The following is a 24,535-nucleotide window of genomic DNA, read 5'->3' on the forward strand; positions in this document are numbered from 1 at the left end:
ACCAACCTTCATATACGTTACTAGCCAACCTCTGCAGTGATCTACAGAATGCTTAGAAAAATTTAATAGTGGGGTTTTTAAGTATAAAGGAAGTATTTTCAGTGGCATGTTTTGCTTTTGTTTGCATTTGTAGCCAAGAAGAACCAGCTTTTCTGCTTGTTGCTGTTATACGATCAACTTGCTCTGCAACAGTGTAATCAACTAACTTGCAAGAATAGCCATGTTCATCACACAGCACAGATAGAGGACAGGCTGGGAAAAAATACAGAAAAAAATCAGAATTTCTTTTTCTCAGGATTCTGTTTTTCTAGCAAGTGATAAGATGGTATATATTGCAGATTCAGGTGTAGGGTGTACTCATTAAATTTGACAGCTGTTTAAAGTTGTTCCTGAATTTCACCTCAGCAGTAGCTTTCAAAGATGTTTTGGGGGGAAGAAAAAAAAAAAAAAAAGAGAGACACATCAGCTTGAAGCTAATTTAATTAATTTCATAGGGGGACTGCAGAGTGTAACTACTCATTAATGTACATGCACTGCATAAGATCTAGAAGAACTTGCTGTGGATTCTTTAAAACCTGTGTGGCAATTAGTTCAGTTTAACTTTGGTTTTGTGGTATTGAAGAATTCTTCAAACATCTGTGGTTTGATCGACTTTGTACTTATATTCTGTAAAGTGCCATAGACCTTTTTTAAAAAATTGTAGCTTTTAAAATATATATTTATACATATATATAAACTTGTGTGAGATGTGCAATAACAGGAATGGGTTTTGGCTTTGGGTTTTTTTGTTTGTTTGTGGTTTTTTTGGTTTATTTTTTATGGTTTTGGTTTTAAACAAGATATTTGAAAAGTGACTTCCCAGGGAAGAAGTGGCTGGAGTTTTGATGGTGTGGACAAACCAAGCGTAGAGTAATGCAACAAAATCACTGATTTTGAAGATGAATACAACAGTAGTAATAGTAGCTTAAAGATTTAAACAAAAACCTCTTCTAGATTGATTTGAAATACTCAGATCTATATAATACAGACAATTAAAATGTGAAGCTCTATCCATCTCTGGCAATATACAATCTAAAAGCTGAAAAGGCTCAGCAAGTTTTCTTAATGTGCTTTATTTATAATGTGGCACTGCAAAAAACATTCCTATTGAGCTATTTCTGGGTTGTCTCTATCACCTTTGTATCTATTTTACTCAATAAAGTTCTCTAAATTCTGAGATTTTTGTTTTTTCCAGACAAATCATTTCCATTTTGCATTGTTATCCCACATCAGAGTATCTCACATCCTAGTGGTAAACAGAGTAGTTCAGGTCTTCCTTGAAAGCGGCAGGCACTGGTGCCTACCACAAGGAATGGACAGAGACCAACAAAAGCAGAACATGGCAGCAACATATACACCACAGCCACCTTATGTAGGAAGAGAGGCTGTGGCAATCCAGCTAGAGTAGGTTTTGAGCCATGATTTATTTGTGATACTGTTATTCTATTCTTAAATCACCACTATGTACATTTGTTAGCATGAATGATGTACCTAATGTGTTATTTTAATCTAAATTTAAATTAAAATGTGAGCATTTTTAATCACAGTTCTCTTCCCTGTGCTGTCTTCTGTGTGTGTGCTTGCTTTCCCAACTTGGTGCTTACAACTAGCCTGTACAAATCAGGGGAATTATCTCCCCACGACAACACTTAAATTGTGCAATAATTTTAATCATAAAACATGACTCTTTCATGCTGCACAACTGTGCTTACCATTTACAAGAAAGTTCAAAACCTGTTTAGTCTGCTGCCACTACTACCCTAGATCTGTAAATTACAAAGAAACAGATCAAGTTGATGAAGAATTTCACTACTAAATGATGCATGCATGTGCAGGTGTCTTCAAAAACTCACATCTGTTATCTCCCAAAATATTCCCGACTACCTCAGAGCACTGTTCTCTGTATTGTGTATTTGCAAACGTAACTATGTCATAGTGGTCTAGATGAACTCGTTTTGCCATTCAAAGAAAACCTGGTAATAAATTCAGTACTAGAGAGCAGGTGTTACAGTTGATATGATATGAAAAAAAAAATCAACAGACTGTGAGAGTGCCTAAAAAAAAAAAAGCAAGACACAGCAGTGATACAGAAGTGTCAATTCATAGACAGAAATTAGGAAAATAGACAGTACCAAAGCAATGCTGTTTTCAGCAACTTCATTTTACTTTCAATAATGTTTTAGGATTCGCTTAATACCTGTAGAATTTCATTCAGTAATGACAGAACATGTTTAGATTTTAACCCTCTTAAGTTTACAGCACAAGAAAGTGGGCTGCAAGTGTTTAAGAATTTTCTTCATAACAGCTGAGTAGACTAATTCTTGTTACCCTAATGTATTATTTTGATAGTGGATATTTTGTTTCCCCAATTCAGCAGAATTACAGCATTTATATACAGAATTATAAAAACCAAGTGAGACTTTTACATAGATCAGCCACCCTGCATGTTATCCTGACCTTTAAAAGAAAAATCCCTATATTGTTCAAAACTATACAGAGCAAACATCCAGGAAAAAAGTCTTTTTTAATTCTATGACACTGTGTTAATACAATAAATATACAAAACTTCTGAACTACTCAGACATGCAACAGAGGGACAAGAAGAAGTGCATTTGTAGAGAACCATGACATTCACCAGGATGGCAGAGCAATGTTAGTAATTTACAAAATATACAAACATCCCCCAGATAAATAAAACCAACTCCTAAATTACAGATCAATGACTACAGACATTCCAGTGTTTAAACTTCATACTTTGTACTCAGTTTGCTACAATACTGCAAAATGACAACTTAAGTGGGTGCCATACTCTGATTAATTAATAAGAGACTGTAAAATCTAGTTTTAGTTAGGTACAAAATATTTTAACAAATATCAGCCTTCTGTTGTCAAAGCTAAACTCAAACTTCTCCCTCCCTTTTGGGCTGCAAAGTGACTGAGATTTCTGGTTTAAACAATTCACGTGTAACTGAACCTTGAATTTCACTTAGGAGGTTTAAATCTGTACATTCAACCCATGACATTACAAATCAACAACCCCTATACACAGAATATTAAATATGTTTTCTCAAAGAGCAGTTAAACATTTTTGGGGAAAAAAAAAAATCTACCTGCTAAATTCAGGTTTTATTCCTACTGTTTTTTCCATAATATATTCTGGTAATGTATGTTATTATGCAATCTTAAAACTTAAATTAAATTGCAAGGATGATGTCCCTAGGATTCATATCCAAGAGATATCCAAGAGAATTGCTTAAATTTAGATTTAAAAGTAATCCATAGTAGAGTTCCTAGATATATTCCTCAAGTTAAATTAAAAAGATTATGAAAAGAACAATCTTGATATACAGCTGCTAGAAGTGTGATGCCTGACCTAACAGAAAATTGGGGCTTTTGTCTGGAAAGCTTTTAGTAACATTCCACACAAATTTAAGTTCAATGCTAGCATGTCCACTAGTATAGAATTTTAGAGCCCCTATTACACAGAATATTTAAATTACTTTTAACTTCATGATGCAGAGAATATTTAGAAGCATGTATATTCATTAATATGAATTTCCACATAGGTGAAACTACTACATTTATCCAAATTCAAGTTGGATTTAAAGAAATTTGTAAAAGAAAGGAGACTACTAGGGACTTCATGCTAACAGTACAATACTGATCTAGGGATTAAGCTAAGGGGTTTATTTTTCATAATGCTCTTATGTTATTATGAATACACTGTAGTGAAAAAGAATTAATCTATGAAAGTCTGTCCACATTCAGAACATGGAGGGGCCTCAGAATTTTATGCTCAGTCCTGCTAAAGGTAATTCACCTTAAGAGCTGAATTAATTTCAGCTACAGTGTGTACTTATACAGGCTGTGGGATGTGGTCCCTTCCTGTTTTAATTTTCTAAAACAGAGTTTAAAAAAAAAGCCCAAGTGTTGTGCATAAGACTCATGAGGCAATCCAAGAATATCAAATAGCCTTCAAAGGAGAGAAACATCACTTTACAGTAAGACCTGATTAAATTCTAGCATATTTTGATGGTACATACCATTATGGATTGTTCAGTTCCACAGCACCAATTTAACCTCTTAGGCCTCCACTTCAATGAGTTAAAATTTAACTTTGTGAAAGATGAAGATTTCTTACTTTTCCAACTCAAAATGGTTTAAAAGCTTTTTTTCCCAGCTTAAATCAAATCACTGAGATGGCTGAGTTACGTTAAAATGAAATCATGTATCTGTTAAACACCATTGCTTAAAAAGCTTGGTTTTATACAATATTCCTGGTAGAAAATTAAATACTGTATATTTAGATTTTTGGACAAGCAGTAAACAGAGTGACTGACAAGGCTAAAGATTTAGTACCACTGTTAAACACAAATCTACACTAAAAAAAAATAAAAAAATCCCAAACACAACAAAAATACCACTGCATGTAAGAGGGAAGGGGGGGCATGAAACTAGTGTTCTAAAGGTCAATATTTGTTTCTTTTCCAGCAAAATGATTACCCCAAGACATGAATACTGAAAGTAAAAATAGCAAATATATAATCATTTAGCTCTGTGATTGAAACCATCAGTTAACTTCCTTAAACTGTACACTGCATTACACATTCTATTACAGAGAATGCTTCTGCACCATAGTCATTTCTCACAGGCAGAGAATACAAACGCTATAATTATAAAGTGGCGCAGGTAAATTCTGGACCAAAACACTATTTAAACAAGATCAGATAACTCAACAGTATTCATGCAAACTTACAGGTTTATATCAAAAGACTTATCCTAAAAAAAACCCCAAGAAAAGAATTTATACTATCTACCCTACTTGTATTTGTCCTCCAGCAGCTGCTGAAATTGCAACAGTAGCCAAACCTAACTTTCTACATCTCTCAGTCTACCCCACTTCTTACAGCAGAAATACAGAAAACAGTTCTTACAAAGAAAAAAATTGATCCAAAGTGCTTTCCTGAAGTTAAAATACCAGAGTGAACCACTAAAAACCCTTCCAAATTCTTAATATATTTATTTGATCATTATATACCACAATTCATTCTCAGGCCAACTGTTGAAATTATTTATCCTCCATAAAATATGGAAGGCTTTATATTCTAGAATGCAACATTTTAAAGAAGGGCAGACAATGGTTATCTTTTTAAAATAAATAAATTTATAATTGTGAGAGAAAGAGTTAATGTCTCAAACATTGTGGTGGGGCAAGTTCTGCATAACTACGAACCCTGCATAATAACGAACTACAAGTGAGCTGATAGCAACAATACAAGAGCAAGCCCATCAAATTTTAGCAACTCTCGATGTAAAAGATATGTTCTTTATAGTCCCTTTGCAGGAAGCAGACAGAGATCGTTTTGCTTTTACATGGAAAAGTGTGCAGTTCATTTTACATGTCTCCCCCAGGGATACTGGCACTCGCTGACAATTGCTCATTATGCATTGGCTCAAGAGCTCGCCAAAATCACTCCTGCAGAAGGGGTTAAAGTATACCAGTATATTGATGATATATTAATCGGCGGCCCTGATACCAAAGTAGTGGGACAGACCCAAGTGGAGATAATTGCTCACCTAGAAAAATTAGGACTCCAAATTCCAGATGAAAAGATACAACATCCATCTTCCGAAGTGAAGTTCCTGGGCATCTGGTGGAGGGGTGGGACAGTGTGCTTTCCCCCAAAACCTTGATCACCCTTGAACTAGTGAAAATGCCTGCAAATAAGAAAGAACTCCAACATGCCTTAGGCCTGTTGGTGTTTTGGAGGAAACACATCCCCGACTTCTCTATCGCAGCCCAACCCCTGTATGATCTAACATGCAAAAGGGTCTCTTAGGATTGGACCCCAGTCCATGAAGAAGCCTTAAAATTGCTAAATTTTGAAGCTGGGGTATATTAGGCCTTAGGGCTAATTCATCCAACAGACCCACTCTGTATTGAATGGGGTTTTGCAATCCATGGGCTATCAGTACATATGTGGCAGCGTGGACCCAAAGGCCCAACTCAGCCTATCAGATTCTATTCATGTAGCTTTAAAGACACAGAGAAGCAATACTCAGTTTGGGAAAAGGACCTCTTTGTGGTCAACCTAGCTTTGCAAGAGGCAGAAAAATTATACGGCAACAACCGTTAGTACTGACTATATTAATTGTTATTTGTAATTCTTGTCTGCTATTATAGGGAAAGATGCTTTGGGGAACCTTCTCCTTCATCCTGATCCTTTCCACTGGAGGACAGGGAAAAGATTCTCCAGATTTAGCTTGGAATTTGATTCAAGGTTTTATGCACCTCTGGAATGACACCAATCATGGTGTTTCTACAAAGGAATTCAATTCGGCCTCATTAATCTAAACATCACCAATCTTGTGAAAAAGCTGGTAAACCAAATTGCTCCTGGAACAACGCTTCTGGGGGACCTTTCACGGCTCTAAAAAACTCCCTCTGACTATTCAAAGATTTATCTTCTTCCCTGAGGAGGAAACCTTGAATCTTGTGATGTTGTTAAAAGAACATGGGGTATGTGGGTTGTTGAATCTAACCAACGGAGAATGCTGTCTCACCATACACAACACAACTACCTCCTTAGAAGAAGCGTGAAAGAAGATGAGAGAAGTTACAGACAAGACTGAAGAACTTTTCCAAGCGATGCAACCAAGAGACCGGTTTAATGGAGGATCATTGCTGACCTCTCTCCTAACGTCCTTGGGACTCACAGGGTGGGGAAAATGGCTTGTTAGCATTGGACTCATGTTGTTATGTGGATTTTTGTTGTTAATGCTTAGTCTTGGAATTGTTCATTGTATGATTACCCATGCCATCTCTTCCCTCTCTTCTCTCTCTCTTCTGTCCACTAAGTATGAATCATGACAGCCGAAGATCTTGAAGTGAAGTTTTGTACTGTTCAAAGCTTTGTACATGTTCTCTCACTCTCTCCTTTTCTAACTCTCCTCTTTCTTTACGTCTAAATCACCAGCCTAAAAGAGGACTATGGAGAATCCATGAAGATTGTATAGACAATGTTTGAGCCACGGGGTGGTGTGAGGGACTGAAAGAGTTAATGTCTCAAACATTGTGGTGGGGCAAGTTCCGCATAACAACGAACTACAGGTGAGAAGCTGATCAGCACAGATCAGCACAGGACATCAGCAACAGGGCCCAGAGGACATGCCGCCAGAGGGTGCGCAGCTCCGCGTTCTGATAAGCTGAGCAGGGCAGCTCACCATGCATGGCCAAAGATCAAACAATGGTCACGCCTGCAGGGAAGGAGAAGTTACTCCCCAAACGACCCCCAAGCCCACTGACCCATTTCCTGAAGGTTCTGAAAGCACAAACAGCCCATGACACCTAATTAGCCTAATGAGTTCGAGTGCCTGCCTGAAGGAGGGGCAAGGAGATGATAAAAGGACACAAACTGAAGCCTCACGTGCATGCACCCACCGGAATTGGACCTCTAGGCTGACTGGACTAACGCTGGACACAGGACCGGTGAAATCTTTCTCCTTTCTTTTCCTTTTTCTCTCTATCTTTCCTTTTTCATAATCCCTACACCTCATCCCTGAATTGACATAAACCGTTGACCAAGTCTGGGACTAGAAGTGGATCTAGCCGCCCCTAGGCTCTTCTCTGAGAAGGAGTCTAGAAAGCAAGGGGGTCCACTCTGAACCTCGTGACTCAACGGGAGGGATCTCCTTATTCCCTGAATTGATATATATGTGGTTACCACGGGCTACACGGCTTACTGATGGGGTTTCATGCCAATTCCTGTTGTGAGAAACCTCGCCACCTACTGTTACGCCTTCCAAGTTCAGGCTGCTTCTGCCATGAATAAAATGTTTAACTAATCGTTTGGTGTCATTTCACCTTAATTTAGCCCGAGGGAATTCAGAACTCACCACAGTCCCTCCCAGGTCTGTCCAGCACCGGTTGTGACAATAATAAAATAAAACAAACATTTCCCATTTTACCCATGCACAGCTGCAGAACAGACAAATATGCTGTGTTTATTTTGATCTATGTTTTCAGGGAATATAATAAGTGACTGGAAAATAAAGTACAATCAAAGAGAACCGTCATGACTTTTTATATTTCTCTACATTTGGTTACCCTTGAACGCATTCTGAGCTGCACTGGTTGCTGCTGTTGATGTGGTGTTGGCTGCAGCAGTTTGTACAGTTTTGTTGGACATCACTCCTGTTGCAAACTCCTGCTGCGCTTTCTCAAAACTAGCACCAGTTGTGCGGTAGAGACCATGCACCTAGGGAGGTGGAAAAGCAGTGAAAAAAGTGTGCTGAGTCTTCCATTTCTTGGTAGAGTAATAGCAAAGTCTCGAACACGAAGCAGAGCTATGTGGTGGAGAAATCTGTTTTGCTCATATGTTTGGGAGGATCTGGAAATGAATAAACAGATGTTTTTTTCCACAAATCCTACAACTTTTGATTGCCCTGCTGTGCATGCAGTTTGACTGTAGGGATACCTGTAACTTTTTGCAAGTTCAGAGGGGTTTTGTAGGTCTTCACTGAAATGTGTGTGGTATCTACTGTCTGAAATAACATATTTAAATACACAAACAGGCTGCATCCTTAGCATAATGCAGGACCCATAGCCTACAAAAGCATCTTCTGTCTCAATTTGTATATAAGTTGGCATACTCATTAAAAGAGTTCGTAAGTGTGCATGTTAAAAGAAACAACAGGAAACAAAACCAAAAAAGTATTTTTGAATCTACTGTGTTGATAACATTCTGGTGAACTTTTTTCTACATCAATTTTTAGAAACATCTTAATTTCTTTGATTGACACGGTTACAAGAACCTATTAAGCTAAGCTATGACTGAACATTAAAAAGTATAAAATATCCCAATAATGCAGATAAATATCCGCTAAACTAGTGAGATGACCAATTGCTCTGCATAATAAGCAAAGGTATTAATCAATATGTCTTATAATCTCTAGTACAACAAAAAACCCCAAATCCTGAGTAACTTCCAAGTATCTGAGTATTAAAATTAAAATGCTATTTCTGATTCATATTGAATCAAGTGACAATAAAGTTGTCAAATAATATTACAAAGACATTTTCATTCAAGTGTAGCAGGAAAATTAATGTAACTTTTTTCTTTGTTATAAATGTGACTATTTCTCATCCATAAAGATACACCAAGTCATATATGAGTATGCATGTTTTTTGAAAAGAATCCAGATGCATGTGGTAGAAAGAGTGTAAAAAAATGCTCACCATACATTTTTCTTGTTTGTTTCTTTCTCCTGTACCTGAGTATTTATGCAGAAAACAAATAAGGAGAAGGGACATTTCCAGGCTATGCTTAAAATTTCTAGCTTACTATAAATGGGCCAGAAGAGTTTGGGTATGTGAAAACTTTTAAGCATAACTGTAACTGAGGTTGAATTATTAGAATTGCCAGCACATCATCAGCAGAATGCTCAGTTACATTTAATCAAAAAAACATAAAAAACTTACTAGTACATTAGTATCTAAACTTAGGTCTTCTGGATGTAAATTCATAAAAAGGAACCAAGGGAGAAAAGCATATTTCTTTGAGCTTTTATGCTACACAATCATTAATTGACAGCAAAATGTTAAAATAATATAAGCAGAGAAATAAAAATCCTTCTCTGAGGTGCCAGGCATCTCCCTCTTCTATTGATTTTAATGGGAATGATTTTGATAAGAGCTGAAACTTAGCAATCATTTGAATCATGCTTTACTCAGCCTGATGAATCACCACAGATTTGAAAATTGTGACCTGGCATTTACAGGTCCTACCTTAGTGCATTCACCTACCCTTTCATTGTGGGCTTACCTCCCAACTTCTCTTATTCAAAGCTATCCTTCCCCATTTTACTTTGCATAAATAAGTGCACTGTAAAAACAGCATTTCATAACTCCATGATAGTATAAGCAAAAAAGTACTATAGAAGCACAGTTGTTAAAAGGTAAGGCACACCCCCAAGAATATAATTTAATCCCCATTACTTTGTGAGAGAGTACCTCTCAAGCAGGAAAGCAAAATCCAGATCAAACATAGGAAACAGAAGAGGGGAATAATAAGTAACTTACCTTTTTAAACATAACTAATGAAATAACAGCAGATGCTGTGAAAAGTGCAGCTATGATTATCATCATAATGCCAACAGGGATACTCTTATTAAGACCAGTAAGAGATGAAATCCACCCACTGAAGGAAAAAGAAAAGACAAACTTTAGTAGCGCAGCACATGAACCATTCAACCACAGGTATTCACATCAAGGGAAGCTTTATAACCTCCTGGTTCCGATCAACTGAATATTTTTGAAGAAAAAGTCATGGAAATTATACATGAGCATATTTCTGTTCTATAATAAGCTTTTACAGCTTAGTTGCCATTTTCCCAATGCATGCAGTGAAACTATAAGGAAAATTTTAGCAAAGGTGATTATCCTTGAGAGTTGTGAAGAAATTAAGAGAGACATTAGAGAGTTTCTCATCAACTTTTTGGTTTTTTTTTGTCATACTGTCATTTCAGAATAATTTAATACTACATGACTTCGTGGAAGAGAAAATGTCCCTAAAAAGATAGCTTCTAACTTCTTCAAAAATAAAACAAAAACATGCCACATATAGAGCTTCTATGTGGGAAAACTCATTTAGCTGTATCCACACAGTGATGCTTTCTCAATTGGGGTTAATATATATATTTTTTTAAAGTAGATAGTGTCAGATTAATTAAGAGAAAAGATTGCTATATCAGTATCTACTTCAAATATTTCCCCATTCCTCAAAATTAAAACACCAACATAAAAGTACAATATCAAACTTGAAGCCACAAAAAGCAGGTTGCCTTAAGTAAAAAAACCCATTAAGATAGAAAAGATTCTTTCACCGAAAAAAAGCAAAAAAATTCTGTAAACCCAAACAACCTTAAAACTTTCCTCTACTTGTTTCAAATTGCTTTTATATCCCCTATGTCCAACTGGACTCTACCACAGAACTCCAAAATCAAAACTGTAATTAGCATCTTCTGATGATCTGGCTACTTTTCATACCCCTTCCCCAAGTATCCTTAAAAGCACACTCCACATACTTGGAGAGTTGACCCTTTAAAATTACTTTTTTACTTTGTTCATGTCAATCAAGGTATCTATGAAAAAGCAAAATATTGGATTTGAGAGAAAAAAAATAAAACAGGATTTTTCCTTACACTCCAGTTCTAAAGCAATGATGCTTTGTCTGCCTTATGTACATTTGGCGGTTAGCAGAAAACCACTGATACACAGAAATGTCATTATTGTGACTCATAGCTTTCCATGCTATCAGCTGGCTACTACAACCATGCTTTTTGTTAATTCAAGTTTATTGGGTTTTTTTTCCAAGAAGGGTGACTGATTCCCAATAGCTTTTCCTTGCAAAATCTAAATATTAGACCTTGAAGCTTCAAATAAAAGCTATATATATACATAAAAGCTTCAAGTAAAAGCTTATATACTTATAAGCATCAAAATGAAAAATCAACTATTACAGAATAAGGAGCTGACTCAGACAAATGAGCTTTTCAAATAATATCAAAGATATACCACTATGTTCACTTGAATACAATGTTGACTCATTCTTCAAATTTTAGCCATAAATTTCATTAGTAAATATATTAATACAATTAGAAATAACTAATGATACAAAATAATATTCAAACAGTATATTATTACAGCCTAAATTATTCTCATTTTCTCTAAGTTGTGCTTATTTCTTTATCCTAAATATAGAGCAAATAACATCTCCACGCACCACTAAAATAGGGGACGTAATGTATAAAAGGGTGGTTCAAAGTGGCTTACACTGAAAGATAAAATTTTGACCAGCCTAATAACAGAAGTACCTCACACTCTCGGGATATGTTTCACACACTTTTCCTAGTTAAGAGCACTCCAGAAATGCTTTTTTGAGTGCTAAATGTAACAATTCCAGTGAACACAAGATTTTTTTTTTTTAAAAAACACAAAGACTGTTGCAGTTGCCATATCAAATATGAGTGTTTGTCTTACAGACAGTACAATGCTACTGAAAACAGAATACTCACCAGTTTCCCCATCTTTGAAATCCTGCAGCTTGAAGTACATGTACAGCAAACTGACAGATATATACAAAGAAGAACACAAAGAACCTGAATGAACTGTCACTCCTGAAAGAGGGGGGAGGGGGAAAATTAAAGCAGCCAGGAAATTTTTTACTTTTTACAAATACTGTAGTACCAATCTAAAATTTTTTTTCTGCATTAACTAGAGGAAAAGTGCTTTGATTTATTGATGGTGACTTGAAATACCAGTAATTCTGTGGTTTTGTAGAGTGTTTATTTACAAGAGCTGCTGCTGCTTCTTTAATATAGTATTTTTGCCACTTGCACCTCTAACAGAGGTGAGAACAGCAAGATACTATTCCTCAGTGTTCTGTTCAGCACACGGCAGGGCCTCTTAGACCAAACATACAACTTTTGCTACAATGCATGAAGAACAGAAGTCTGCTCCACTTTCAGACTGAAGTTCACAGCACTGGCAGGATGGGAAAAAAATATTTTACTTGTAAGAGGAAATAAATCTAATAAGGAATTACTGAAAGATATTGCAGATCAAAATACTGAAGCAGCTGTTGTTTAAAAACAAAATATACAAAACATATTTGCTGTTTAAATTACTAAAGTGTCAGACTGACAAAGACCAAAAGTGTTAAAAGCCTGTCAAAAAAACCCAAATATAAACATACAGGCAAAAATCTCAACAAAGACCTCAACGCATTACTATCAAAACTAATGATTGCATGATATGTTTCCTACCAAATTTCTAAAGGAAGTAAAAATCACTTAAGTTATGGAACCAGATTTTGCCAGTAATAGCTCTTTTGCAGAAGGGAATTTGCTAATTTTTATTTATTCAACCAGTTCAGTTCAATAACTATTTCATTTTTAGCTGAACAAATAACTGAAAATTGAATATGCAAGTAGTAGTGTCGTGATTTAACCCCAGCCAGCAACTAAGCACCACGCAGCCGCTCACTCACTCCCCCCCACCCAGTGGGATGGGGGAGAAAATCAGGAAAAGAAGTAAAACTCCTGGGTTGAGATAAGAACGATTTAATAGAACAGAAAAGAAGAGACTAATAATGATAATGATAACACTAATAAAATGACAACAGTAGTAATAAAAGGATTGAAATGTACAAATGATGCGCAGGGCAATTGCTCACCACCCGCCGACCGACACCCAGCCAGTCCCCGAGCGGCGAATCCCTGCCCCCCCACTTCCCAGTTCCTAAACTAGATGGGACGTCACATGGTATGGAATACACTGTTGGCCAGTTTGGGTCAGGTGCCCTGGCTGGGCATGAGAAGCTGAAAAATCCTTGACTCTAGTCTAAACACTACTGAGCAACAACTGAAAACATCAGTGTTATCAACATTCTTCACATACTGAACTCAAAACATAGCACTGTACCAGCTACTAGGAAGACAGTGAACTACATCCCAGCTGAAACCAGGACAAGTAGTTTTCCTTTTCCAAACAATAAATATTCACTAAGAAACACTAAGGATTTACTAGATATAAAACCCTGAAAGATAATGTGACATTGAACTCCACCAAATCAGGAATAATAATTTCATATATAACAACACTATTAAGAGAGTACATAAGATTTATAATTAGTTAATGAAAGCTACCATTTTAAAATACTGGCAATTCTCTGTATTTTTATCTCAATCTGTACCCACATTGTAACCCAAGTCATGAACAAAAGTTAGACTAGTAAATGAAAAATACTCTTCTCATTTTTTAGCCTTAAGGATGTAAGAATTTAGTGTATGAGCAAATGCAAGTTAAACTATATCATTCCTCAAAGATGTGTGGGTACAGCAATATCTCCTTGGTTAGTAAAAAGAAACATCTCATTTAGTCTAAAGGTTATGCCCAACTGTAATTTATGGCTATCAATCTTTCTCTACAAAAATTAGTGCATTTAAACTGAGAACATCCTGATTCATTTCAATGTAAAAAATAATTCCCAAGAAATACTGTAAGAGCACAGGAATTCAGCATCTCTACACGCTGATTTTCACAAAAAAACGTTCAATTTTGCATGCAAACCAACCATTCTACTTTTAAAGACTAAGATACCACACCTCAAGCTTGTGAAGTCTGCAAAATCCAGATTGCTAAAAGCTAGGAAAAATACTGGAGTTTGATTACTATATACCTGGTCTGCTGATTCTTAAGAATCTCAGTCTACTTCAATTACAGACGTTGCAGGTCACATAACAATATAAGATTTTTTTTTAAGTGTAGAGTTTTATGAAGTTCATCAAGGAAGCCAAAAATTGAAGACACCCTTAATTATTAACCACTTGTGAAGGGATAGAGATTTAATGAGCCCAATACAAAGTTAAATATTTCCTACAACTATTATGCCAATACTAGAAGCTATAAATAGAATAGAATAGAATAGAATAGAACAGAATAGAACAGAACATTTTCAGTTGGAAGGGATGTAAAACGATCATCTAGTCCAACTGCCTGACCAGTTCAGGGCTGACCAAAAGTTAAAGCATATCATTAAGGGCATTGTCCAAATGCCTCTTAAAACACTGACAGGCATGGGGCATCGACCACCTCTCTAGGAAGCCTATTCCAGTGTTTGACCACCCTCTTGGTAAAGAAATGCTTCCTAATGTCCAGTCTAAACCTCCCCTGGTGCAGCTTTGAACCATTCCCATGCATCCTGTCACTGGATACCCAGGAGAAGAGCTCAGCATCTCCCTCTCCGCTTCCCCTCCTCAGGAAGCTGCAGAGAGCAATGAGGTCACCCCTCAGCCTCCTTTTCTCCAAACCACACAAACCCAAAGTCCTTAGCTGCTCCTCATAGGACATGCCTTCCAGCCCATTCACCAGCTTTGTTGCCCTCCTCTGGACACATTCAAGGACCTTCACATCCTTCTTAAATTGTGGGGCCCAGAACTGCACAGTACTCAAGGTGAGGCCGCACCAACGCTGAATACAGTGGGATAATCACCTCTCTTGACCGGCTGGTTATACTGTGTTTGATGCACCCCAGGATGTGGTTTGCCCTCTTGGCTGCCAGGGCACACTGCTGACTCATATTGAGCCTGCTGTCAACCAGCACTCCCAGATCCCTTTCTGCAGGGCTGCTCTTCCTCTCCCAACTTATACTTGTGCCCAGCATTACTCTGTCCCAGGTGCAGGATCTGGCACTTGGATTTGTTAAATTTCATGCCACTGATGATTGCCTAGTGCTCTAACCTATCTAGATCCCTCTGCAAGGCCTCTTGTCCCTTGAGAGAGTCAACAGCACCTCCCAGCTTGGTATCATCAGCAAACTTGCTAATGGTGCATTCAACTCCTGCATCCAGATCATTGATAAATATATTGAACAGGACTGGCCCTAGAAATGAACCATGAGGAACACTGCGCTGGTGACCAGTCACCAGCCAGATGTAGCCCCATTCACTACAACCCTTTGAGCTTTGCTGTTCAGCCAGTTCTTCACCCAGCACACTGCGTACCTGCTCATCCCACAGTTGGACAACTTGTCCAGAAGGATGCTGTGAGGGACAGCATCAAAAGCTTTACTAAAATCCAGAAAAAACATATCCACCGCCTTCCCTTCACCCACTAGGTGGGTGACCTTATCATAGAAGGACATCAAATTAGTTAAACAGGACTTTCCCTTTGTGAACCCATGTTGCCTGTGCCTGATGATTGCATTATTCTTTAAATGCCTTTCAGTAGCACCCAGTATGATCTTCTCCATAATTTTTCCAGGTACTGAGGTTAGACTAACAGGTCTGTAGTTTCCTGGGTCTTCTCTCATGCCCTTCTTGTAAATTGGAATAACATTGGCTAGCTTCCAGTCAGCAGGGACCTCCCCAGACTGCCAAGACCTTTGGTAGATGATCGAGAGGGGTCCTGCCATAACATCTGCTAGCTCCTTCAGTATTCTGGGATGAATCCCATCAGGCCCCATGGACTTGTGAACATTCAGCTGATACAACTGGTCCTGTACAATTTCAGTGTCCACAAATGGCAAGTCACTGTTCCCACGCTCGGGGTCCTCTGACTCAGAGGACCGGGCAGCCCAAGGTCTATCAGTATTATTAAAGACCAAGGCAAAAAAAGCACTGAATGCCTCTGCTTTATCTTCATCCCTATTAGTCAGGTGACCATCTTCAACAAATATTGGTCCAATGTTTTCCTTGGATCTCCGCTTGCTATTAACGTACTTAAAAAAGCCCTTCTTGTTGTCTGACACAACACTGGCCAGTTTCAACTCTAGTTCAGCTTGAGCCTTTCATGTCTTCTCCCCTCATATGTGAAACACAGATCTGTACTCTTCCTGCAAAGCCTGACCTTCCTTCCCAAGATCGTACAATGTCTTTTTCCTCTTGAGCTCCACAAGGAGTTCCCTGTTCAGCCAAGCTGGTCTTCTGCCCCACTTGCTTGATTTGTGACACTATGGGATTGCCTCCTCCTGTGCTTTTAAAAGGTGGTTCTTAAAAACTGACCAGCACTTGTGGACTCCTAAGCCATCAAAAGCAGATTCTCAGGGTACTCTGCTAAGTAGCTCCCTGAATAGCTTAAAGTTTGCTCTCCTGAAGTCCAGGGTAGTAACTCTGCTGTCCTTTTTTCTCATTACACTGAAAATTTTAAACTCAACCATTTCATGATCACTGCAGCCAAGACAGCTACCTACCATCACATCTCCCACAAGTCCTTCTCTATTCACAAACAAGTCTAGAAGGGCATCTTTCCTAGTTGGCTCCCTGAGTACTTGTGTGTTGTGGTTTCACCCCAGCCAGCAACTAAGCACCACACAGCCGCTCACTCACTCCCCCCCACCCAGTGGGATGGGGGAGAAAATCGGGAAAAGAAGCAAAATTCGTGGGTTGAGATAAGAACGGTTTAATAGAACAGAAAAGAAGAAACTAATAATGATAACACTAATAAAATGACAACAGTAGTAATAAAAGGATTGGAATGTACAAATGATGTGCAGGGCAATTGCTCACCACCCGCCGATCAACACCCAGCTAGTCCCCGCCCCCACTTCCCCGTTCCTATACTAGATGAGACGTCACATGGTATGGAATACCCTGTTGGCCATTTTGGGTCAGGTGCCCTGGCTGTGTCCTGGGCCAACTTCTTGTGCTCCTCCAGCTTTCTCGCTGGCTGGGCATGAGAAGCTGAAAAATCCTTGACTATAGTCTAAACACTACTGAGCAACAACTGAAAACATCAGTGTTATCAACATTCTTCGCATACTGAACTCAAAACATAGCACTGTACCAGCTACTAGGAAGACAGTTAACTCTATCCCAGCTGAAACCAGGACATTGTGTCAAGAAGTTATCTTCATCAAACTTCAGGAAATTCCAAGGCTTGCTCATCACAGCAGTATGGTATTCCCAATTGATGTCTGGGAAGTTGAAATGTCCCATAAGGACTAGGGCTACCGATCCAGAGATTTCTCCTAATTGCCTATAGAATAACTCATCATGGCTGGGCGATGGGTAGTAGACACCCACTACAACATCTTTGTTTTTCCATCCCCCTAATCCTCACCCAGAGGCTCTCAACCACATCATCACTAACTGTAAGGGCTGTACAATCAAACTTCTCCCTTACATACAGTGCAACTCCTCCACCTCACCTGCCCTGCCTATCCCTTCTAAACGGCCTGTAGCCCTCCATCCCAGCACTCCAATTGTGGGAGTCATTCCACCAAGTTTTGCTAATACCAATGATATCATAGCTCTGGGAACTGATCAACACTTCCAGTTAATCCTGCTTGTTTCTCATACTGTGTGCATTGGTGTACAAGCATTTCAGATGTGCTCCTGAACTTTCCATGCTCCCAGAAGCAAATATTTTTAAAATATTTTAAAGTATATTCTATGATATTCCTAACTGTTGCCATCGACATTTCAGATACAGCAACTGAATTAATGGCAAACACTCGTTTCTAATGAAATCATATTAAAGGATTATCATAATGATAAACAAGCAAATTCTGTAACGTTAATGCATTTCAACAAGTGTAGTATTTTTTTAAAATATCTTAAGTCAAGCTGAAGTTCTTACCTGAAAGCTCCATAAAGTGATCTGTACCAGCAGACAAAAGAAGAAGGGGTAAAAAGCAAGAACCAGAGGATACTTAATCCAAAATCAACCCCTCGTGTAGCATCAATGTAAAACCAGGCCAAACATCCAAAGATATTAAGAAACAGCGTCAATGTATGGACTGTAGAAGCAAAAGCAAAAAAGTCTTAATTAAATTATGTTCATATAATAAATTATTACAATGGCTAAAGTAATACCCAAACTGTGCATTTTTAAACAAAACATAAGCATGCTGACAATAAATCAATATCCTCTCTCAGGAATAAGCTGATTTTTATAGTTTTCTAACTTTCAGGTTAAAGCCAGTATTCACAAGTGAAAGTACTGAACATGAAAATTCAAGTAGTATCAGGTGTATAGCGAAGAAAAAAAAATCCGACACAGAAAGAAAATATTTTCAAACCTAAAATGATGAAAAACAGAGGTTTCTACAGCTGCAATAATTGATACTTCTTCTACAGTAACTACTGTGTACAGATATTTGCACTTTTTAAAAAATGTTGGTTATTTATTTTCTCTCACAATCAGGCAAGTAAATGAGTGCAGGACTGTCAGCCTTAATATTATAATACAAAACTAGTGGATTTTTTTTTTTTAGAGAAAAGCTTATAAACTATATAAAATACATCATAAATGTAGCACTGCACAAATTCTAAAGTTTGAAAGGAAAATTAAAAAAAAAAAAAATCTTTTAATGAAGAGCTCTTTGTCTTACATGTAATAAAGCAAAAAACCCTACATAGTACAATTGTTTCTCAATAAAACAAGATCTGCAAGGAGCTGTTCTAGATCCTTTAATACATATTGCATATTCAAATATTTCTTAAAACATTGGTCTTAAAAATCTGCCTTTTTGGTTCTCAGTTCTTAATACCAACATTTTCTCATTGGGAGACCTTGTTACAGGTTAACTACTGATTTTCTACTAAAGAAAATGCATTGGCATTACAACATCATAGTTTATTTCAAATATATTTAGTTCTTGAAATAGAAAAAGATACAGCAGTAGTAAGAAACATTACAACTACTATTTTCATGCTATCTGGCACAGAAGTTAGTTCTGCCAAATTTAAAAGATGAACATGAATTTCTCTCTTTGTTCAGCAATAACCAGTGATTCAGGAGTGATTTTGATATCTCAGAGGACAGAGATCCTTGTGACCAGGATAAAGTAGAATATTTATAATTGAGAGTGCACAAGCAGCTCCTTACAGCAATGATTTTTTTATTTAAGTCCAGAGAAACATTCTACTCATTCTACTGGAAGGTAAGATTAACAGAAGAATCATAGAATGGTTTGGGTTGGAAGGGACCTTTAGAGGTCATCTAGTCCAAGCCCCCTGCAATGAGCAGGGACATCTTCAACTACATCAGGTTGCTCAGAGCCCTGTCCAACCTGACCTTGAATGTTTCCAGGGATGGGGCATCTACAGCCTCTCTGGGCAACCTCTTCCAGTGTTTCACCACCCTCACAGTAAAAAATTTCTTCCTTATATCTAGTCTGAATCTACCCTCTTTTAGTTTAAAACCATTACCCCTTGTCCTATCGCTACAGGCCCTATTAAAAAGTCTGTCCCCATCTTTCTTATAAGCCCCCTTTAAGTATTGAAAGGCTGCAATAAAGTCTCCCCGTAGCCTTCTCTTCCCCAGGCTGAACCACCCCATCTCTCTCAGCCTTTCCTCATAGGAGAGTTGTTCCATCCCTCTGATTGTTTTTGTGGCCCTCCTCTGGACCTGCTCCAACAGGTCCATGTCTTTCTTGTACTGAGGACTCCAGAGATGGACTCAGCACTCCAGGTGGGGTCTCACCAGAGCAGAGTAGAGGGGCAGAATCACCTCCCTCGACCTGCTGGCCACACTTCTTTTGATGCAGCCCAGGATACGGTTGGCTTTTTGGGCTGTGAGCACATGTTGCCGGCTCATGTCCAGCTTTTCATCCACCAGTACCCCCAAGTCCTTCTCTGCAGGGCTGCTCTCAATCCCTTCATCCCCCAGCCTGTGTTGATACCAGGGGATGCCCTGACCCAGGTGCAGGACCTTGCACTTGGCCTTGTTGAACCTCATGAGGTTCACATGGGCCCATTTCTCAAGCTTGTCCAGGTCCCTCTGGATGGCATTTGGTCCCTCAGGCATGTCAACCGTGCCACTCAGCTTGGTGTCATCTGCAAATTTGCTGAGGGTGCACTCAATCCCACTATGTCATCGATGAAGATATTAAACAGTACTGGTCCCAATACGGACCCCCCGAGGGACACCACTGATTTCCATCCGGACATTGAGCCATTGACCACTACTCTCTGGATGCAACCATGCAACCAATTCCTCATCCACCGAACAGTCCACCCATCAAATCCATATCTCTCCAATTTAGAGAGAAGGATGTTGTGGGGAACCATGTCAAAGGCCTTACAGAAGTCCAGATAGATGACATCCATAGCTCTTCCCTTGTCCACTGATCTAGTCACTCCATCATAGAAGGCCACTAGGTCAGGCAAGATGTGCCCTTGGTGAAGCCATGCTGGCTGCCTTGAATCACTTCCCTGTCCTCCATGTGCCTTAACATAGCTTCTAGGAGGATCTGTTCCATGATCTTCCCAGGCACAGAAGTGAGGCTGACAGATCGGTAGTTCCCAGGGTCCTCCTTTCTACCCTTTTGAAAAATGGCTGCAATGTTTCCCTTTTTCCAGTTGCCAGGGACTTCATCTGACTGCCATGACTTTTCAAATATCATGAGGAGTGGCTTGGCAACTACATCAGCCATTTCCCTCAGGACTCTGGGATGCATCTCATTGGGTCCCATAAACTTATGTATGTTTAGGTTCCTCAGGTGGTCACGAATCCAGTCTTCTCTTACGGTGGGAGAGACTTTGCTCCCCCAGTCTCTGCTTTGAGGTCCATCCACTCGAGAGGTGTGGGAAGAGAGATTGCCAGTGAAAACTGAGGAAAAAAAGTTGTTGAGTACCTCAGCCTTCTCCTTGTCTGTTGTTAACCAGTTTGCCAGTCTTGTTCATCGGTGGGGGTACATTTTCTTTCACCTTCCTTTTCTGGCTGACATACCTATAGAAGCCCTTCATATTATTCTTTGCATCCTGTATATGGAGGGGTTAAAAGATGGAATTTTTGGTCTGTGGATGAACGCTGGGGGAGAAGTAGGCGAGGAAAACGCAGTCAGCACAGAAAACGGATGGTTTGTTGCCCATTGCTTGGAATGCTGACCACGGAGATAAGAGAGCTGAGCAATACTGGGGGAGGATGTGCAGCGGGCTGTTGCATGGTACAGCTGTGAACATGGTCGGCGCGTGACTGCTGGATTATGACAATATGCCACGTGTACAAAGCCCATGAACAAATAGACAGGATGCCTATGGCTCGTGCAGTGCGCCTGGCCAGCGAGCGCATGCGTCGTAGGTTGCAACTGAGGCAGATTTTGGCACCCGCTGGCCACGTGTGCTGAAACCCGTTCCTCTGCAAATGTATAAATACCGGGATTTTCCAAAGAGCATCGGGCTGGTGTACTGTAAGGCCATCGTTGCCTCTGTGGGGACGCCCACGGAAAGCTGGCATCTACCGATTGCTGGGCTGAGCTCGCGGCACAAGATGGCACAAGAATGTATGGACAGTCCATCTTCCTCACGGTCCTCGGGTCGGTATGTTAATCTCTTTTACAAGATACTCTTAGCATAACGCATGTCTGTATTTAATAAATGCTTGCTTTTTCCCTTATAGTCAGTGTGTGTGTGTTCACCTTCTCGGGAATCCTTGAAACCACCCTAAAACATAATTGGTGACAAGGATGGGATTCCCGTAAAGAAGGAAGCACACAGACACAAGTGGGTGGGACGTAGAGAGTGGAGCTGGTAGCTATCTGTCGGTTGCGCCACTCGGTTGCAGAGGGAGTGAATGGGAGGCTCTCCGCATGAAGGATTAAAGAGAAATCCGATAACAAGGTCTACCGTGGGACGGAGTCCTTGTTGCTTGAAACTGGAAGCAAAAGTTGAGCAGCTGGAGAAATCAGTTGCGGGAGCTTAAAGCGACTACAGTCGTACAACAATGAACTAACCGTAACCCCCATTCCCCATCCCCCTGTGCCACTGGCAGGGGGTAGGTAGAGAATCCGGGAGTGGAGTTGTGCCTGGGAAGAAGGGAGGGGTGGAGGAAAGGTGTTCTGAGATTTGGTTTTATTTCTCATTACCCTACTCCGGTTGATTGGTAATAAATTGAGTTAATTTTCCCCAAGTTGAGTCTGTTTTGCCCATGACAGTAATTGGTGAGTGATCTCTCCTGTCCTTATCTCGACCCACAAGCCCTTTGTTATATTTTCTCTCCCCTGTCCAGCTGAGGAGGGGGAGTGAGAGAACGGGTTTGGTGGACACCTGGCATTCAGCCAGGGTCAACCCTCCACAGTCTTTTTTATTGCTGAAGCCTGGGAATATGAGGAATTCGAGATAAGGATAGTAACTGAGAGAGGTAACGGGCAAAACATGGACTGAACGCAGCTAGAGAGTGAAGAGCTGCATGACAAGTAGGGAATGTTTGTTGTTGTAATTGTGGTGAAGGGATGAGGGGTGGATTGTGTGTAAATTGTCCACTTTTTGTCGGTGTGGTGATGATATTATTTTGATTATGATGTGGAGAATTCTTTTTTGTTGATGTGAGTGAAGTTTGTGAAAACTATGATGATTTTGTGTGATGAATGTAGATTTTAATGATAATTCTTAAATATGTGATGCACAGAGGCGAGGGGTGGAACGTATTGGCTTTGTGTGGCAAGGTTTTGGTAGTGGCGGGGGATTACAGGGGAGCTTCTGTGAGAAGCTGCTGGAAGCTTCCCCTATGTCCGACAGAGCCAATACCAGCCAGCTCTAAGACAGACCCGCCGCCAGCCAAGGCCAAGCCAATCAGCGATAGTGGTAGCACCTCTGTGATAACACATTTAAGAAGGAAAAAAAAGTTGCTGGGAGCGTATTTGGGCTCTCCTCCAGGACAGGGATGTCCGTGTATTTCATGTGGACGCACACACGAAAGAACAATCTGAGACACATTTGGGAATGCACAATCTGATGCTCTCACAAGGGTCCAGTCAGTAAAACTAGAGGAACAGAGTAACGCCGCATTAGCATGGTGGGCCCACAAGAAGGCCGGCCATGGGGGGAGGGACGCTACCATAGCATGGGCCAAGGCCCAGGGTATACAACTTTCAGTAAAAGATGTTCAAACATGTATTACCCAATGTGAAACCTGCCAACTGCTAAAAAGACATCCCTATTTAGATCAGCCAGTGGGGCACATACGGCGGGGCACAACTGGGGGTGAAGTATGGCAGATTGACTATATTGGACCTTTGCGGGAACATAGGCGACAGCGCTATATCTGCGTAGCTGTGGACACATATTCGGGACTAGTAGTAGCAGTTCCCAGCTGCTCTATAGTAATGCACATACCACAATTAAATGCTCCAAAATGATAGAGCTCTATTATGGTACCCCTGTAGAGATCCAATCTGACAATGGGACGCATTTCAAAAACACCAGAGTAGCACAGTGGGCCAGTGACCGAGGAGTTACGTGGACACGGCATCTTCCTTACCACTCCCAGGGGGCGGGATTAGTAGAGCACACTAATGGATTATTGAAAGAGCAGCTGAAGCGCTTGGGGGATGGTACGTTCACTGGGTGGGTAGACCATCTAACTGAAGCAGTACACATCTTGAATAACTGTATCATTGGCCAGAGCTCAACCCCCATCCTACGCATGAAGCAAGAGCAGATCAGAACCACAAAGGTTGCAAATCCAGGAATATCCATCCTACAAGGGACGGCCTTCACGGCTACACCCCAAGGCGGCGGATACGCTGTACAAAGTACTACAGATATAACCATGGCTAGCCAAGAGACGCGGTGGTTCCACACCGATGTCATGCTGTATCCAGCCTCTGGTAACTGTCTATGTTTATTGTGTTTGACCCCAGGGCTCTTGGCCTGGGGCCTTGTGTTATTGAACCCAACTCAGGAATCTGGTAAATGACCACTCATACTTGGAATTAAAAACACCTCCTCGCGGGCTGTGATCCTACCTGCTGCCCCATGGGTTTTGGTATATCATGTCCTGAATGCACCACCAACTACAGAGACCACACAGTGGTTCACTGGGGTGCAGATACGGTATCAGCCCCCATTAGGACAACCGGTTGCAGCCAAAGTTATAGCCACTGATGACTCACAAGCTATAACCATCATGGTGCAAGGAGAATCTGCATGGCGGTGCGTGCCAGCACAGCACTTAACACGACGGGAGTAGGGTATAGGCTATGTTTCCCCT

At 39.9% G+C, this 24,535-nt stretch overlaps 1 protein-coding gene across 2 annotated transcripts in view; it reads right to left on the minus strand.

Moving 5' to 3' along the window:
- Window positions 1-2,544: 2,544 nt before the first annotated feature.
- LOC138683479 (secretory carrier-associated membrane protein 1-like) overlaps window positions 2,545-24,535 on the minus strand; it is an 86,968-nt gene continuing 64,977 nt past the window's right edge. For both annotated transcript variants that reach the window (XM_069775349.1, XM_069775348.1), the window contains 4 exons: window positions 18,179-18,338; window positions 12,115-12,216; window positions 10,121-10,238; window positions 2,545-8,297 (listed from right to left, as the gene is read on the minus strand). In XM_069775349.1, coding sequence (XP_069631450.1) covers window positions 8,133-8,297; window positions 10,121-10,238; window positions 12,115-12,216; window positions 18,179-18,338 — 545 coding nt within the window. In that variant the 3' untranslated portion in view covers window positions 2,545-8,132. The remainder of the gene's footprint in view (window positions 8,298-10,120; window positions 10,239-12,114; window positions 12,217-18,178; window positions 18,339-24,535) is intronic.

This window comes from Haliaeetus albicilla, chromosome W (assembly GCF_947461875.1).
Source record: "Haliaeetus albicilla chromosome W, bHalAlb1.1, whole genome shotgun sequence".
Taxonomy (NCBI): domain Eukaryota; kingdom Metazoa; phylum Chordata; class Aves; order Accipitriformes; family Accipitridae; genus Haliaeetus; species Haliaeetus albicilla.